The sequence below is a fragment of the Schistosoma mansoni genome (assembly GCF_000237925.1).
Source record: "Schistosoma mansoni, WGS project CABG00000000 data, chromosome 3 unplaced supercontig 0077, strain Puerto Rico, whole genome shotgun sequence".
NCBI lineage: Eukaryota > Metazoa > Platyhelminthes > Trematoda > Strigeidida > Schistosomatidae > Schistosoma > Schistosoma mansoni.
The window spans coordinates 1,418,403-1,434,536 of NW_017386007.1; the positions used below are offsets into that span (position 1 = coordinate 1,418,403).

The 16,134-nt window shown below is 41.3% G+C and overlaps 1 protein-coding gene across 1 annotated transcript in view; it reads left to right on the forward strand.

Moving 5' to 3' along the window:
* Positions 1–1,666: 1,666 nt before the first annotated feature.
* Positions 1,667–16,134, forward strand: part of Smp_072890 (hypothetical protein) — a gene marked incomplete at both ends in the record, with an annotated part of 21,761 nt that continues 7,293 nt past the window's right edge. The window contains one exon of the mRNA XM_018791401.1: positions 1,667–1,669. Coding sequence (XP_018645457.1) covers positions 1,667–1,669 — 3 coding nt within the window. The remainder of the gene's footprint in view (positions 1,670–16,134) is intronic.

Here is a 16,134-nt window from a genome sequence, read left to right on the forward strand (position 1 = left end):
ATTTCAAGGTTGTTGATTGGATGACATGTCTATGCTACTAAAAATCCAAAATCAATTTAGCTCTATATAGGATAGACAGACTGATCCATAAAACTTTACAGAAGACCTACGTTAGTTAGTTACGGTTCTTGTAATTAAAAACATAGAGAGATTAGTCAACCTAGGCTTTCTCAAAAAATCAATAAACCGTGGATTTTTTTTTATAAAAAAAAACAAAAAAAAAATCAGCGATGTATCTGTGATATGGATTTTAATACATACTGGAATTTTAACTATTCAATTACACATTTCTCTTGTTTATACTTGTTTCATCCATTGATTTCAGTTGTCAAAAACTATAATTGAGATTGTAATTCTATGATTGAAAGTATGCGACATCGTGGTCCTACTTCAGAGATTTCATCTAGTTTATATCTTGATAAACATTGTACTGAAACTACAATATTATCAACTGATTCATCAAAATCTGACCAACAGTCGGGAATATATTGTACACCTGTAACTTCTAAAACATCCGGAATATCTCCTGTATTATCACGTTTACATCCATCGAATGTATCTAATTGTTTTTCTCAATCGAATCGAGTTCAACGTCATGATTTTAAATCAAAATATTCAAGTCAATTAAATAGTCTTAATTCATCTCAAGAGATAAATAAATCTGGAAGATATATAAATCATCGAAAAATTCGTAAAAAGTCCAAAAGGGAAACAAGATTTCAAATGAATGGAAATATGGATCAAAATTTTCATTCTCTTAAAGTTACTATTAGAAGAACATATAAATCGAATAAAATGGAAAATGGTATTTGTGCAATTGTAAATACACCAGATGGAAGTATTAACCATGATATTTCATGTAAATCACTTAATCATACTGGTGATAATAACAGTTCAACAACACAATGTGAGACTCAGTTATATAATGAAAAGTTAGATCAGGATGTGTATAATCCAGTAAGTCATGTTAATATATGGTTCTGTGACTAGCTTTACTATGCATATTTATTGATTGTTCACCTAAATGTTTGATCCATGGATCTTAGTCTTTAAATACTAATGGGAATCATTATAAACAGACTACAATATTATGATCGCGTAACCTCGTGCAGAAAATAGCCAAACAACTAGAACAGTTTCTACCAAATTTTTCAAATAATAAAGTTACGGGATAACTGGATTGTTTCGAAAAATACCCAGGCACAACTGAGATGTCTTACTCATTTTCTTTAAAGCAGTTAGTCCCTTTGATAAACTCCGATAGTGTAATAAGAAGATAATCTTCGTTTTATCATTTCCTTTTCGTTGGTAACGATAAGGTGGTCTACATTTTATACAACTTTATCGAAACAATAATATGGGGAACCTACCACCTTGATGCTGCTACATAGCACTATGCAGTTTCAGTTTAAATTCTATGTGAGTACATCTAGTTGGAGTTTTAATTTCTGCGGTGTTCGTTTTATACAACAAATAATTCAGTACTTACCACATGATCGAACTCCGAAAGCACTAAATTAATGCATGCAACTAGCAATTTAACACGAAGTAGTTTTGTGTAAAAATTGACAGTTTGTGCATTATCACTTCTTCCAGATTCGATCATAAACAAAGTAAATTGTGTAAGTCCGCATCTGCCTCGTTACATATGTTGCGTTCCAGAGAAATGGTTAGTTTCGTGAAGAAAGATCAACACAAATTATGGAAATATTGTATACAGTTAAGGACTGAAATAATATCTTAACATTATTCTTAGATAACTTAATGAGTGCACCTACACCGTTGGAACTGGTTTTAAGCCATGATATTTAATAGTCATGAAATATAGGTCTCCGTCTTGTGGGTCCGTACTAAATCATACGGTCTTTACACCTTTAATCTCAATTCAGAACTTCACGGACTAATAGTTTTACTTTGTTTGGGTGACATCAAGTTCTTTTCTTTTAGCAATATGCCAAGTAGGATGAATGTCAAGTTATGTGGTAATTAGGCGTGTAATGCAATAAATCGTCTTAGCTCATTTTGGTCTCTGCATGCAACCTCAAGCCTTATATATACCTAGCATAAGTCAATTATCCCAGTTTATAGTTTCAAGATCTTTGCATATTGTTGTTATCTCAGCAATACAGTATTCCTACTTTAAACACTTGGTCGAGGCAACGCGTATGACGATTCGTCTGACTATGCTCATCAATGCTTTCCACTTACAATTTTTTCGAATATGTCATAAATATTATCTGATATAACATTCACGTCTGATGTTTACAAGGATTGAAAAGAAATTTATTTACATGAGGTACTGCGATAAGTTTTATTAAGTCAAGATTTTTCTTAAATTTCGTCTTGTGAGTATCAAGGGAAAATATTTGAGGCGTTACTGTTGTTCTCAGTTTAAGATATTTTTTAAAACTGATACATATCATTGCCTAGTTTCGTAACTTGGTCGAGCACCCTGACCTCCTCACATATCTTGTGTGTTTCATCGGATGACGTAATCGTGGTTTTAAGCTGGCCTGTAGTTTGGATAAGCGTTGTTGCTTAGTGAGTAAAGCATTTGAATGTTTACCATTGAGTTTCAGGTCGGAATCATGGCTATATTCACCAACTTAAGGATACAAAGTTTTCATTTATCTCTGGTTATTTATGAAATAAAAATACTGTTTCGTTCACAAAATAAACTATTCAGGAAAATAGTCTGACTACCAAGCTTTTACAGTTTTGAACGTTAAAGTTTGATTAGGTGTCGGATATCGATACTGTTATATATCCGAGAGGTCGATTCCTAGGTTATATACCATATTCGTGTTACGTTACGTTACGTTACCATGTCCCTAGCAGTTCACATAGATTTGGGAACCAAGAATAAGAATATTTATTTTATAATTCGTTTTTCACAGCATCATTATAACGATTTAATTCATTTGCCCAGTATACGTTAATTTATTCAGCTCCAAGTTTTTGTCTGTACGTATATCGTTTAGGTCAACCGGGTAGTCAGTCAATCAGTCAGCTACAACGTAGGACCAGGCACATATATGCATCAGTCCAAGTTGCCATACCTCGTTATCACAACAAGATGAACACCGGATTCATAGAAGTAATTAATTTAGTGGTGGTAGTATATAAATTATAGGTTGTATATAAGGATATAGTACAGGAAGAAAGACAGATATGAAGCAATTTTAATCTCAAGGTTTAAGGGAAGATAAAGTGTATACACCTACGCCATTGTGATCGATTCTGAGCCATGTCACCCAGTCTCCAACCATTGGTTACGATAGTCACGCGGACCCCAACCAGGTAGTCTGCATCTGCCAACATGGCTCAGGCTAGAAGTTAGTGACTTCAAGCACTGATGCCATGTTTTGGTTTGGCCGCCCCTAACTCTCTTCCAACCATCCCCAATACTAGTCAGCATAGAGCGTCGTGGTAATCGGTGTTCAGGCATACGTAACATGTGGCCCAACCATCTCAGTCGATGAAGATTCATGACCTCATCAACTGATTTACCATCATTCCCTAATACCCTGCGTCTAACCTCACTATTACTTACCCGGTTATCCCAGCAGATGCGAGCAATATTTCTAAGGCATCTGTGGTCAAATACTAGTAACCTACGAGTATCTTCTACTCTTAATGGCCATGTTTCACAGCCGTAAAGTAGAACAGAACGAACTGCTGCGCAGTATACTCGTCCCTTAATTGATAGACGGATATCTCGCCTTCGCCATAGGTGACGTAAGTTGGCAAAAGCCAAACGAGCTTTTTGAATCCGTGCTGAGATTTCGTCGTCAGATACCAACCCAATAAGGTTGATCAGACTTCCAAGATAAGTGAAGTTGTCGACGCGTTCGACTACTTCACTCCCTATCCTTAGTTCGGGTGTTGACGCAGGCCAGTCCTGGTGTAACAATTTACATTTGGATGGGGAGAAACGCATCCCAAACATCCTGGCATTATTACTGAGTTCCAACAGAAGACTGCATTTTGTCAGCGTCTTTACCAAACAGGACTATATCATCTGAGTATTCGAAGCCGATAAGTGGACCTCCTGGTAGAAGATCAATTCCTGAAAATTCAGTCGACGAGAGTGTTATTTCCAGCAGTAGGTCTATGATGAAGCTAAACAAAAATGGAGATAGTAGACAGCCTTGCCGCACACTACTTGAGGTTGTAAAATCAGATTACAGTTCGACATAAGCTCCCACTTGACTGGTAGTGTTCGAGTAAAGAGTCTTCATTAGGTTTATGTACTTATCAGGTACACCTTTCAATGACAGACACTGTCACAGAACCTCTCGGTCTACAGAGTCAAATGCTGCTTTCGAGTCAAGAAAAACTATCATTATCTGACGCCAATAAGCATGCCTGTGTTCCAAAACCTGACGGATAGTGAATATGTGGTCGATACAGCCACGACCAGGTCTGAAGCCAGCCTGATTTTCTCGTGTTTGCAGTTCACGAATCTTAGTTAGGTTTCTGATAATTATTGAGGCTAGTATTTTAGATGCTATATTAGTCAGACTAATCCCTCTATGGTTATCAGGATGATTTTGACCTCTTTTTATATATTAAGACAATCAGTAATTGTGACCAGTCGGATGGGATTACATCCGTCTCCCAGATTTTAGCCAGAATATTAGTCAACCTAATCGCTAAAATTGGACCACCATATTTAAAGACCTTCGAAGCCAATCCATCTGGACCAGCTGCTCTTCCTCGTTTCAGATTACTTATAGCCTTTTGAACTTCAAGTAGGGTTGGGGGGCCTACTTCAATGTTCCATTCAGACTGTCTGGGAATGGCGGGTAACTGTAGAGTAACTGAAGGCCAGCTGAACTGTTCCACCCATCGTCCTAAACGTCTGGGCTGAGAGCAGATAAGAGTTTCGTCCTTTTCCGAGATTGTCTTGCTTACACTTGACTTCTTAATTCCGGTTTCTTTTATTAGTCTGAATAGTTGCCTGGTGTTGCCTACAGCCGCTGCCTTTTCCATCTCTTTTGCTTTCGTTGCCCACCACTGCTCACGATCGTTCCTTAGACTTTTAGTTAACCTAGATCTAATTTCTTTACCTCTTCGTCATGTTCAGAGCCTGATGGGATGAGTTTACGCGAATCCATCAGTGAAATAGACTTAGAAGAAATCCGCTGGTTTTTTGGAGCCCAATGGTTTAAATAACTAATAGATGTTACTGCTGTTTCCACAGCTGTTCGTGTGTCTTCCCAAGCAGCATCTGGGTCAGTCTCGTCTACAGAACTGCCTAGATGTGAACTCTGTTTCTGGAATTCGCATTTGGCTTTCTCGTCCTCCAGTTCATTCCTAATTGGTCTCCTTAGTGTAATTTTCCTGCGTCCATTGAGGCGCAGACAAATGCGTGCTCGTATTAAAGCGTGATCAGAGTCTAAACAAGTATTCCAATACGATCGACAATCTTCTATTGAGCCTCTCCAACAATGACTGATGACAATATGGTCTATTTGAGTCCATCGTTGGTTTGGTGCAGGTGGTCGCCATGTTAGACGATGTCTCTCCTTATGCTTAAAATTAGTGCTTGCTAGAAATAAACGATTGTCTGAGCATAGTTGCAACAGACGATCACCATTATCGGTTCGTTGAGCCGGAATACTAAAACACCCACCTAAATGTCTTTCTGTTTGATTTAAGCTGCCTACCTGGGCATTAAAGTCACCTGCTACGACTACGATGTCTGAGCGTTTAGCTTTGTGAAGAAGTTCAGGGAGCTTTCTGTAAAAGTCATCTCTCACTTCATCTGGGCTGCAGTCTGTGGGAGTGTAGGCAGAAACGACGAAAAGGAACGACGTGTGTCCCTATCCTTCCGAGTTCTTACGGAGCCATTTAGCCGGACAGCACACAGGCGACTGTCAACGGGGATCCATTCTAGTAGTGCCTGTTCTGCCCTTGTACTTAATGCTATGCCTACACCTGCAAGTCCACGAGAACTAGCCAACGGGTCGCCAGATACACGGAGGGTGTATTTCGTTGACTGTCCATTTTGGCGAGGTGAGGTCAAGTGAATGACCACACTGGGATCCTGTATGCGTGTTTCGGAGACACAGCATACATCAATGGCACGAGATTCTAGGGTTTTAGCTAAGGAGGCTTGTTGACCGATTTGGCATAGGGTACGTACGTTGAAGGCTCCAATGTGTAGTTTGGAGCGAGGTTTTAGTAGACCTGGGACAGCGTTTCGCGCACTAGAATCGTTGGCCATGGTGACACTTGAGGAGGAAACCGGAAGAGGAAGTTTAGTGTTGAAAGTCAAGGTAGAAGGAATAGTAGGAATTGAAGTAGATTGATTATGAATACAGTGGTCTTGAGTGCTGTTAGAGGTATGAGGGTAGTTATCACTTCCCGGTTGTCCACACCGTAGAAGGGTTCTTCTAGAGATACCTGAAAAGAAAATTGGGTTAGAAGTGGTCTTAATGACCTGAGAGCGTGACCGCAATGCCCAAGGGATAACCGCTTAAGATCCGTCGCACACGACCTTCTTGTGAGTAATTTTCGCGTTAGTTCCATACCCGTTGAAACCTTACCGCCGGAGACGGATATCCGTGGGATATAGCGGTGTACATTTTTAGGGTCGACCTTTTCTAACGCCAACCCTCCTTGTGGGAAGGCAGCATCGCTGTCATGCTGGTTGTCTGAAGGAAACACTTTACTTCCCCAATACCTCTGTATAGTCAGCAGTACGACTTCGCCTTCGGACCTTGGGTTTGCTGCTTTTAGTCTTATCACTATTCAACCGACCTGTCTGGCATAGTAGGACGTTGAGGAACGATTGTTCCAGCCAGTATAGCTCGATTGGTTCATCACGATAGGCAAGCCCGACCACCACGTCAAGGTAGCAGCAACGGTCGGGTAACCGGGTAGTATCATTAACCATCACACCTCAAGTGTTGCTCATACTCAAGTACTTGGATAGTTTTGTGTAGTAAGGACAGAAGGTTTACGGCTCATATTATTCCTTTTATAGCATGCTTTTGTGAGTGTCTAGTCTTCTCTTAAATGAGTCAATTTAGGATGCAGACACCACTGCTTCGGGTAACAGGTTTCAAAAATTGATGACTTGGTGTGAAAGCTTGTATGCCACGGGTATTTTGTTCGTTCCTGGCTTTTCTATTCACCAGCTATGTCCTCTGAGATGTCTTGACCTAGTGGGAAGTAAAAGAAGAGGATATGTTAAGTCCAAAATCAGATCACCTCTTAATTTGCGATAGGACAGAGTAAAGAGGTCTAGCTTTTCAAACCGCTCTTTCTATGGTAAACTTTGGAGTTCTGGAATTGCACGGGTAGCTGCCCTCTGTACCTTTTGCAGGATATTCGAGTCACCTTTCAAACAAGGTCATTTGGAGCTTGAACTCAGTTCTCAAGTTTAATTCTCACTAAGGTTGTGTATAATGTAGTGAGCATGGTAGTATCTAACTTGGTGAGTGTCCATCTTAAAGCCCATAGGGTTCTAAACCTCTTAGCTGTAACTTCCCGGCACTAGGTCGCGGTCTTAAGATCATGACTCACTGTCACCCCAAGTTCTTTGTGAGACAGGACCACAAGTACGGGCACTTCCCCTGTTTTATCTATTTACCTTCGTATCCTCAAAGTGCATGTAGACACACTTTGCCCCGTTGATAGACATCAGCCACTCTTTAGACCAGCTAATCACAATATTTAAGTCTGCCTGAAGTGCGCATGCATCTGCGTCTCCAGTTATTACTCGTCAGATTTTTACTTCGTCAGCGTATAATAACATTGGGGATTCACCTATACTTGGGAGATCGTTTACATACAGTATAAAAAGTAAAGGACCCAGGACAGAAGCTTGAGGCACTCCACTAAGTACTGGTATCCAGGTGGAACACTTTGAATTTATACTTGCTTTCTGTCTACGACCTACGAAGAAATAATTAAGCCATTTTAAGAGAGGTCCGGCAATGCCAAGATTTTCTAGCTTGAACAGCAGTCTATTTGTTGGCACTTTGTCAAATGCTTTACTGAAGTCTGTGTAGACAACATCCACTAGTCTGAGCCATGTCTAGTCTGAGCCATGTTGGCAGATGCAGACTACCTGGTTGGGGTCCGCGTGACTATCGTAACCAATAGTTGGAGACTCTGTGTGACATGGCTCAGAATCGATCACAATGGCGTAGGTGTATACACTCTTTATCTTCCCTTAAACCTTGAGACTAAAATTGCTTCATATCTCTCTTCCTTCCTATACTATATCCTTATATACAACCTATAATTTATATACTACTACCAACACTAAATTAACTACTATAAATCCGGTGTTGATCTTGTTGTGCTAACGAGGTATGGCAACTTGGACCGATGCATATATGTGCCTGGTCCTACGTTGTAGCTGACTGACTGACTGAGACAACATCCACTGATTTTCCATTGTCTAGAGCCTTTATCCATTTCTCCTTTACTATAAGGTTTATTGTGCGAGATATACCTTTTCTAAAACCATGTTTGCTGTTTAACAAGTTGTTGGTTTCCGCAAATGTCATTATGGCCTTTGACTATTATTTCCAGTATTTTATTTATTTATTTATTTAGACACATAAATATTGGTACAAGGAAGCACCAGATACATATGCGCCTCACAAATCTCATTTGATTTGTGGGAAGGCTGTGATACTACCCAGGTGCCCAGACTGAAGCAGGTGGTTTTATTAGGGGGCCACACCCCGAGCCTTTGACCTGAAGGTCTGATCCACAAGGCAGTGGAGCATCGTAAGGAGATGCAGTCCCATGGTCGCCGGTGACCAACGATTGGTTCAGATGCCATTTGTTCCCTTAGGATACTGGAGCCCATGTATACCACTGGTTTGGAATGAGGGTTTTCCAACTCCCCTATGTGGACTTTCCGTGTCCACTAATCCGGTTGAAGCGCCGGGTATTCGCTTTTCGTCCACTCAATTTCGTAAATAACACCTGTGGTACGAGAAGGTAGTGAGTAGGACTTGTGTGGCAGAGGCTATATACACGTGGCCATGTAAGATCATTTGGAGAGGGAGAGCGTACTCTCCCCACTCTCGACCGTACCAGGGCATTTGGGGGCTTCCAGTATTTTAACTGAGACGGGTCTGTATTTCGATGGAAGTTGTCTTGGTCTTGTTATATGTATTGGAGCAACGATTTCATCCTTCCAGCCCGTAGTTAACACACCTTGGTCAAGTGACATATTGAATATCACAATTAGTGGCACTACAATATATTATTGCAATTTATCCCAGGATTTTGGGGTGTAGTTCATCCGGTCTTGACTTCGTGTCAAAGGTGCTAAGAGCCTTAAGTACATCGTTTTGATCAAGGGCCATGGTGATCAGGTTTGTTGACTTTGTATTTGGGTCTAGTTCTTCATCTAGAAGAGGCTCCTGAGTGAAAACTGTCCCGAAGTCGTTTGCCATAGCTTCTGCTTTTATCTGATCATCCTCTATCATTTCAAGTCCACTCCCTTATTTAGGTTGGGAATCCAGTGCTGCATTCTTATTCTGTAATTTATGTACGAGTTTCAAAATTTTTACTATCTGCTCAGGGACTTGTATATCACGGGGCTGCCAGAATTGAGTATGTGGGGCCATGATTAGCTTCTTACACCACCATTTTCAAGCTAGACTTTTCTAATATTAATTTGTCATTTGTAACGAGCTCTATGTGTGTTCTGAGTTTGTGTATACGGGGCCAGTGGAAATAGACCGATACTTTTTCATATATTCTAGATTTTTATCTACTTTCATCAAAAAATAGGTACATTTTATGTTATAATGATTCACAACTTTAAGCTTCTTAAGTTTATTAAGCCTATCAACCATTAAATGAAGGACATGTCAATCGGCAAAACCATAGACCATTAACAAATAGCCATGTTGTGTGTCACTCATGATGTCTCTCTGGATCTCTGATGATATCAAGTGTACGTAGTCAGTAAATATTGATGTTATGTGAGTAAATTGGAACTCCTAAGTGGTGTTGTCAAACTACCAAAAATAATCGGTTTTAGACTTGGTGATGTAGTTTGAAATTAATCCGAATGAAGTAAATGAATTCCCTTCTTATCCACCTATGAATTTCGAACACCACTCGTTTTTTATCCTTTTATATCATTATTTAGCTAATCATAATTTTACACTTAATTTTCTGTGTTGGTACTGTATGGCTATTTGGACGTATCTCTGTTACACTATAGTAACCAGCTTAATCAGTTATTTATTCAATGCATTTAGTTGATAAGTGCGCTTCATTATTCAGTTTATCAAGTGAGCCAAGTGTTTATAGAAGTGCCAACTGTCTGGGGGTCTCCGGGACACAGTCGTAGACATGTGATCAAATGAACAGAATTTAAGGAAAATTTAGAGAGAAAATTTTGTATCCTGTTTATGTAGCGAACTAATTTTCATGGGAAGTTTGTTTCAGGCATTTGTTTTATCCTATCGAAATAGACGAAAATAAACTAACATGGGTTACCAAATATCAGTTTTGATGTCTGTCAAGGCTGTCCACTATCACCACTTTTGTTTAACTTCATTATAGACCTGTTGCTGGAAATAACACTCTCGTCGACTGAATTTTCAGGAATTGATCTTCTACCAGGAGGTTCACTTGTCGACTTAGAATACGCAGATGACATAGTCCTGTTTGGTAAAGACGCTGACAAAATGCAGTCTTCTGTTGGAACTCAGTAATAATGCCAGGATGTTTGGGATGCGTTTCTCCCCATCCAAATGTAAATTGTTACACCAGGACTGGCCTGCGTCAACACCCGAACTAAGGATAGGGAGTGAAGTAGTCGAACGCGTCGACAACTTCACTTATCTTGGAAGTCTGATCAACCTTATTGGGTTGGTATCTGACGACGAAATCTCAGCACGGATTCAAAAAGCTCGTTTGGCTTTTGCCAACTTACGTCACCTATGGCGAAGGCGAGATATCCGTCTATCAATTAAGGGACGAGTATACTGCGCAGCAGTTCGTTCTGTTCTACTTTACGGCTGTGAAACATGGCCATTAAGAGTAGAAGATACTCGTAGGTTACTAGTATTTGACCACAGATGCCTTAGAAATATTGCTCGCATCTGCTGGGATAACCGGGTAAGTAATAGTGAGGTTAGACGCAGTGTATTAGGGAATGATGGTAAATCAGTTGATGAGGTCATGAATCTTCATCGACTGAGATGGTTGGGCCACATGTTACGTATGCCTGAACACCGATTACCACGACGCGCAATGTTGACCAGTGTAGGGAATGGTTTAAACCTGGAGATTAAAATTGCTTCATAACTTTTTTTTCCTTCCTATACTATATCCTTATATACAACCTTTCTTTATATACTACCACCACTAAATTAATTACTTCTATGAATCCGGTGTTCATCTTGTTGTGATAACGAGGTATGGCAACTTGGACCGATGCATATATGTGCCTGGTCCTACGTTGTCGCTGACTGACTGACTGATATTTATAGACGCTCATGACTGATTATAGTAAAACAATTAAATTTATTGCTTCTATTTTCAGTATTATTTCCCTTTAATTTCTGTATGCCGTGAAGACAAGTTAACCTGAAGAAAAGCAACATTTGATAACTGATAAAAACTAAACTTGGTATGAATATAAGCGATCAATTTGCCTCGTGTCAACCTATTGTGCTCGCGATGAAGGCGAAGTTCTAGATTATCTATCAGTGTGAAAGCGTACACCTTGATACGTAATGTGGTCTGTAAAGTAGGTGCTATGATTGGATTAGAAGTTGTCACTCATTAGTACTACTGAGAGCAGCATTGATGTTTGATGCTTGTATCAAGTGGGTATGATAGGTTGGAAGTTAAAGTCTGTGATACGGTTCAAAGTTATATAAAATAGAGCTCTGATGGATGTAAGTAATGCTGTTGTGGATCTGTTGCCTGGAGAAAGACTTCTCGACCTTGAGTATGCGGACGATATTGTCTTGATGTGCGACAATTTACATTATCATTATTATTATTAGTATTATTTACAACGTCGCTTTTTCACTCCCTTTATCCCCAAATTGTGTATCCTTCCTTTCCAACTTATGCAGTAGCTCGCCAATGGTGGAAACTCTGTCCTATCTAAACGATCTCCAGTCACTGTCTGGTCGAAAGTGAGTGCTTCCACCGATTATAGATACTGAACCAGTTTTTCTGAAACCACGTACACCGTTCAAGCTGGCTTCCTTCAACGTTCGCACACTAATGCAGATCGAACAACAAATGGGGCTGGCTATGTCTTTGGAAAGTCTTAATGTTGATGTTTGTTGTCTATCCGTGACCCGTATTCAAGACTCTAGTGAAGTAATACAAATTCGCTCTCCATCTGTCGCTTCGAAAAGCTTGTTTAACGTGCGCTTATCCGGGGACCCTGTGGCATCTTCGTCTGGTTTTGCTGGCGTTTGTGTCGCACTAAGCGCTAGGGCTGAGGCAGCACTAATCGATTGGATCCCCATTAACAGTTGGTTACGTGCTGTTAGATTTGAAAGTTCCATCAAAGTGAGAAGAAATCGGCGTAAGAAACGGTGTCTTTTCGTCATCTCCGCCTATGCCTCGACAGATTGCAGCCCGGATGCAATCAAGGATGAGTTTTACCACCAGTTAACTGTTCTCCAGAAAGCGCGTTCGACAGATATTGTAGTACTAACTGGAGACTTGAATGCACAGGTCGGGCGTCTAGGCACAGAAGAGAGTCGTTTAGGTGGCCGATGGGGACTTGTTGGTCTCAAGACAGATAATGGGGACCGTTTGCTGCAACTGTGCACAGACTACAACCTGTTTCTGTCTAGCACTAACTTGCGTAAGAACCGAGAAGCCTGGTGGTCGAAGCGTGCTAATGAGATGGAAGCAGCAGCTGCATCTGGTAACTGCCGGAAGCTCTTCCAACTCATCCGAGCCACTGGCAGCAAGAAGTTTGGTGTGAGTGAAACAATCTACGAGGATGACGGGATGCCAATCACTAACATCTGTCGACGTCTTGGACGATGGGCGGAATTTTTCGAAGGGCAGTTCAACTGGCCTGCTGCTCCGGCAACATCAACCAGTTTGTCCTGCCTCCCGTGGCCGGTGACGACTGATCCACCAAACGAGGCGGAAGCCCTCAAGGAACTCCAAATCCTGAAGCGCTACAAATCACCTGGCCCAGATGACTTACCTCCGGCACTTTTTAAAGATGGTGGTGACTTTCTGACTAAGGAATTGACTATGTTGTTTACAAGGGTTTAGGAGCAAGAAAGTGTTCCAACATCATGAAGTGAGTCAATAGTCGTCCCTATCTTTAAAAAGGGTTCACGTTGTTCCTGTAACAACTATCGGGGGATAAGTCTACTTCCGATCGCGTCCAAACTATTGGCTTCTGTCATTCTTCGTAGGTTGTTTAAAACCCGAGAACGATTGACTCGCGAGGAGCAGGCTGGTTTTCGTTCTGGTCGAGGATGCATTGATAATATCTTCACCCTCCGCCAAATGTTAGAACACCGTCATACTTATCGCAGGCCAACAATCGTAGTGTTTCTTGATATCAGGGCTGCCTTCGATTCGTTGGAGAGGGCTGTTCTCTGGGATTGTCTATTAAAGAAGGGAGTGCCTGAGAAGTTTATTAACATCTTAAAGGCCCTGTATACGAACACCTCAGGCAGAGTGAGGGCATACAACCACCTTTCTGCCTTGTTGCATTCGAGCAGCGGGGTTATGCAGGGTTGCCCAATCTCACCATTCCTCTTCAACTTTGCCATCGACGACATCCTGGAAACAGCTCTGATGGATGTAAGTAATGGTGGTGTGGATCTGCTGCCTGGAGAACGACTTCTCGACCTTGAGTATGCGGATGATATTGTCTTACTGTGCGATGATGCCCAAGGCATGCAATCCATACTTAATCAGTTGGCAATCAGTGTCCGCAGGTACGGCATGTGCTTTGCACCCTCCAAGTGCAAAGTACTCCTACAAGACTGGCAGAATTCTAATCCTGTACTCACCCTGGGTGGTGAGCAGATTGAAGTAGTTGAGAAGTTCGTGTATCTAGGTAGCTACACAAGTGCCGGTGGTGGCGTGAGTAATGAGTTTGATGCACGTATAATGAAAGCCAGAGCGGCTTATGCCAATCTGGACCATCTTTGGCGCCTTCGTGATGTTAGTCTGGCTGTAAGAGGTCGGATCTACAACGCGTCGGTGAGAGCAGTTTTACTCTATGCTTGTGAAACCTGGCCTCCGAGTTGAGGATGTTAGACGACTCTCTGTGTTCGACCATCGTTGTCTCCGATGGATTGCTGACATCCAGTGGCAACACCATGTTAGTAATGCAGAGGTTCGGCATCGTGTGTTCGGGCGCAGAGACAATAATTCAATTGGTGTCACCATCTTGAAACACCAACTTTGGTGGCTTGGACATGGTTTTACGAATTTCGTCCCAGAGACTTCCACGTCGTGCATTATTTGCCGACTCTGGGACTGGTTGGAAACAGCGGAAAGGTGGTCAGTGTATGACATGGTGTCGTGGTATGAAAGAAAGCTGCAAAGGGCTAGCTTCTGTTGGTCCTGGCTGTTGTCCGAGAGATGGTGCAACACAGTGGCTAGAGACGTTATCAGATATGGCTCAGAATAGAAGCCAGTGGCGATCCTGCTGTAACCTTCTTTTACTTTCTTCATAAAGAGTGGTTCTAACTTTCTTAACTGAAAGAGTCTTCCGGTTGTACATTTCAGTCCCTCTTATCTTTTCATCCTTTCTCCTCCTATTTTCATTATTTTGTGTGACGCATATGTATCTGGTGTCCTTTTGTACCAATATGTATGTTTGAATAAATAAATAAATCCCACGGATATCCGTCTCCGGCGGTAAGGTTTCAACAAGTATGGAGCTAACACTAAAATTGCTCACAAGAAGGTCGTGTGTGACCGATTTCAAGCAAATGTCCCATGGGCCATGGATAGGGATACATGTCGTTGCCTTTTCCTCATTTCTACCTACTCTCCTACTGATTGCAACCCGGATGAAATGAAAGATGACTTTTACAGAATGCTCTCTGAACTTCTTCATAAAGCTAAACGCTCATATTACTCGTTGCAGGTGATTTTAATGCCCAAGTAGGTAGCTTAAACTAAACAGAAAGACATTTAGGTGGGTATTTTAGTATTCCGGCTGAGCGAACACATAATAGTGATCGTCTGTTGCGACTGTCCGCAGACAATCGTTTATTTTTAGCAAACACTAATTTTAGGCATAAGGAGAGACATCGTCCAACATGGCGACCACCTGCACCAAACCAACAATGGACTTAAATAGACCATATTGTCATCAGTCATTGTTGGAGAGGCTCGATAGAAGACTCACTGGTTCTGGGATACATGTTTAAGCTCTGATCGTGCTTTAATACGAGCACGCATTTGTTTGCGCCTCAGTGGACGCCATAAAACCACACTAAGGAAGACCCATTAGAATTGAACTGAGGGACGAGAAAGCCAAACCTAAGTTCCAGGAACAACTGAGTTCACACCTAGGCAGTCCTGTAAACGAGGCTGACCCAGATGTTGCTTGGAAAGATATACAAACAGCTGTGGAAACAGCAGTAACATCTATTAGTAATTTAAACCAAAAGGTTCCAAAAAACCAATGGATTTCTTCTAAGTCTATTTCACTGATGGATTTTTGTAAACTCATCCCATCAGTCTCTGAACACGACGAAGAGGGAAAGCAAATCAGATCTAGGTTGACTAAAAGTCTACGGAACGACCGTGAGCAGTGGCGGGCAACGAAAGCAAAATAAATTTGAAAGACAGAGGCTGTTGGCAAGACCAGACAACTCTTCAGACTAATAAAAGAAACCGGAATTAAGAAGTCAAGTGTAAGCAAGACAATCTCGGAAAAGGACGAAACTCTTATCTGCTCTCAGCCCAGACGTTTAGGACGATGGGTGGAACAGTTCAGCTGGCCTTCAGTTACTCTACAGTTACCCGCCATTCCCAGACAGTCTGAATGGAACATTGAAGTAGGCCCCCCAACCCTACTTGAAGTTCAAAAGGCTATAAGTAATCTGAAACGAGGAAGAGCAGCTGGTCCAGATGGATTGGCTTCGAAGGTCTTTAAATATGGTGGTCCAATTTTAGCGA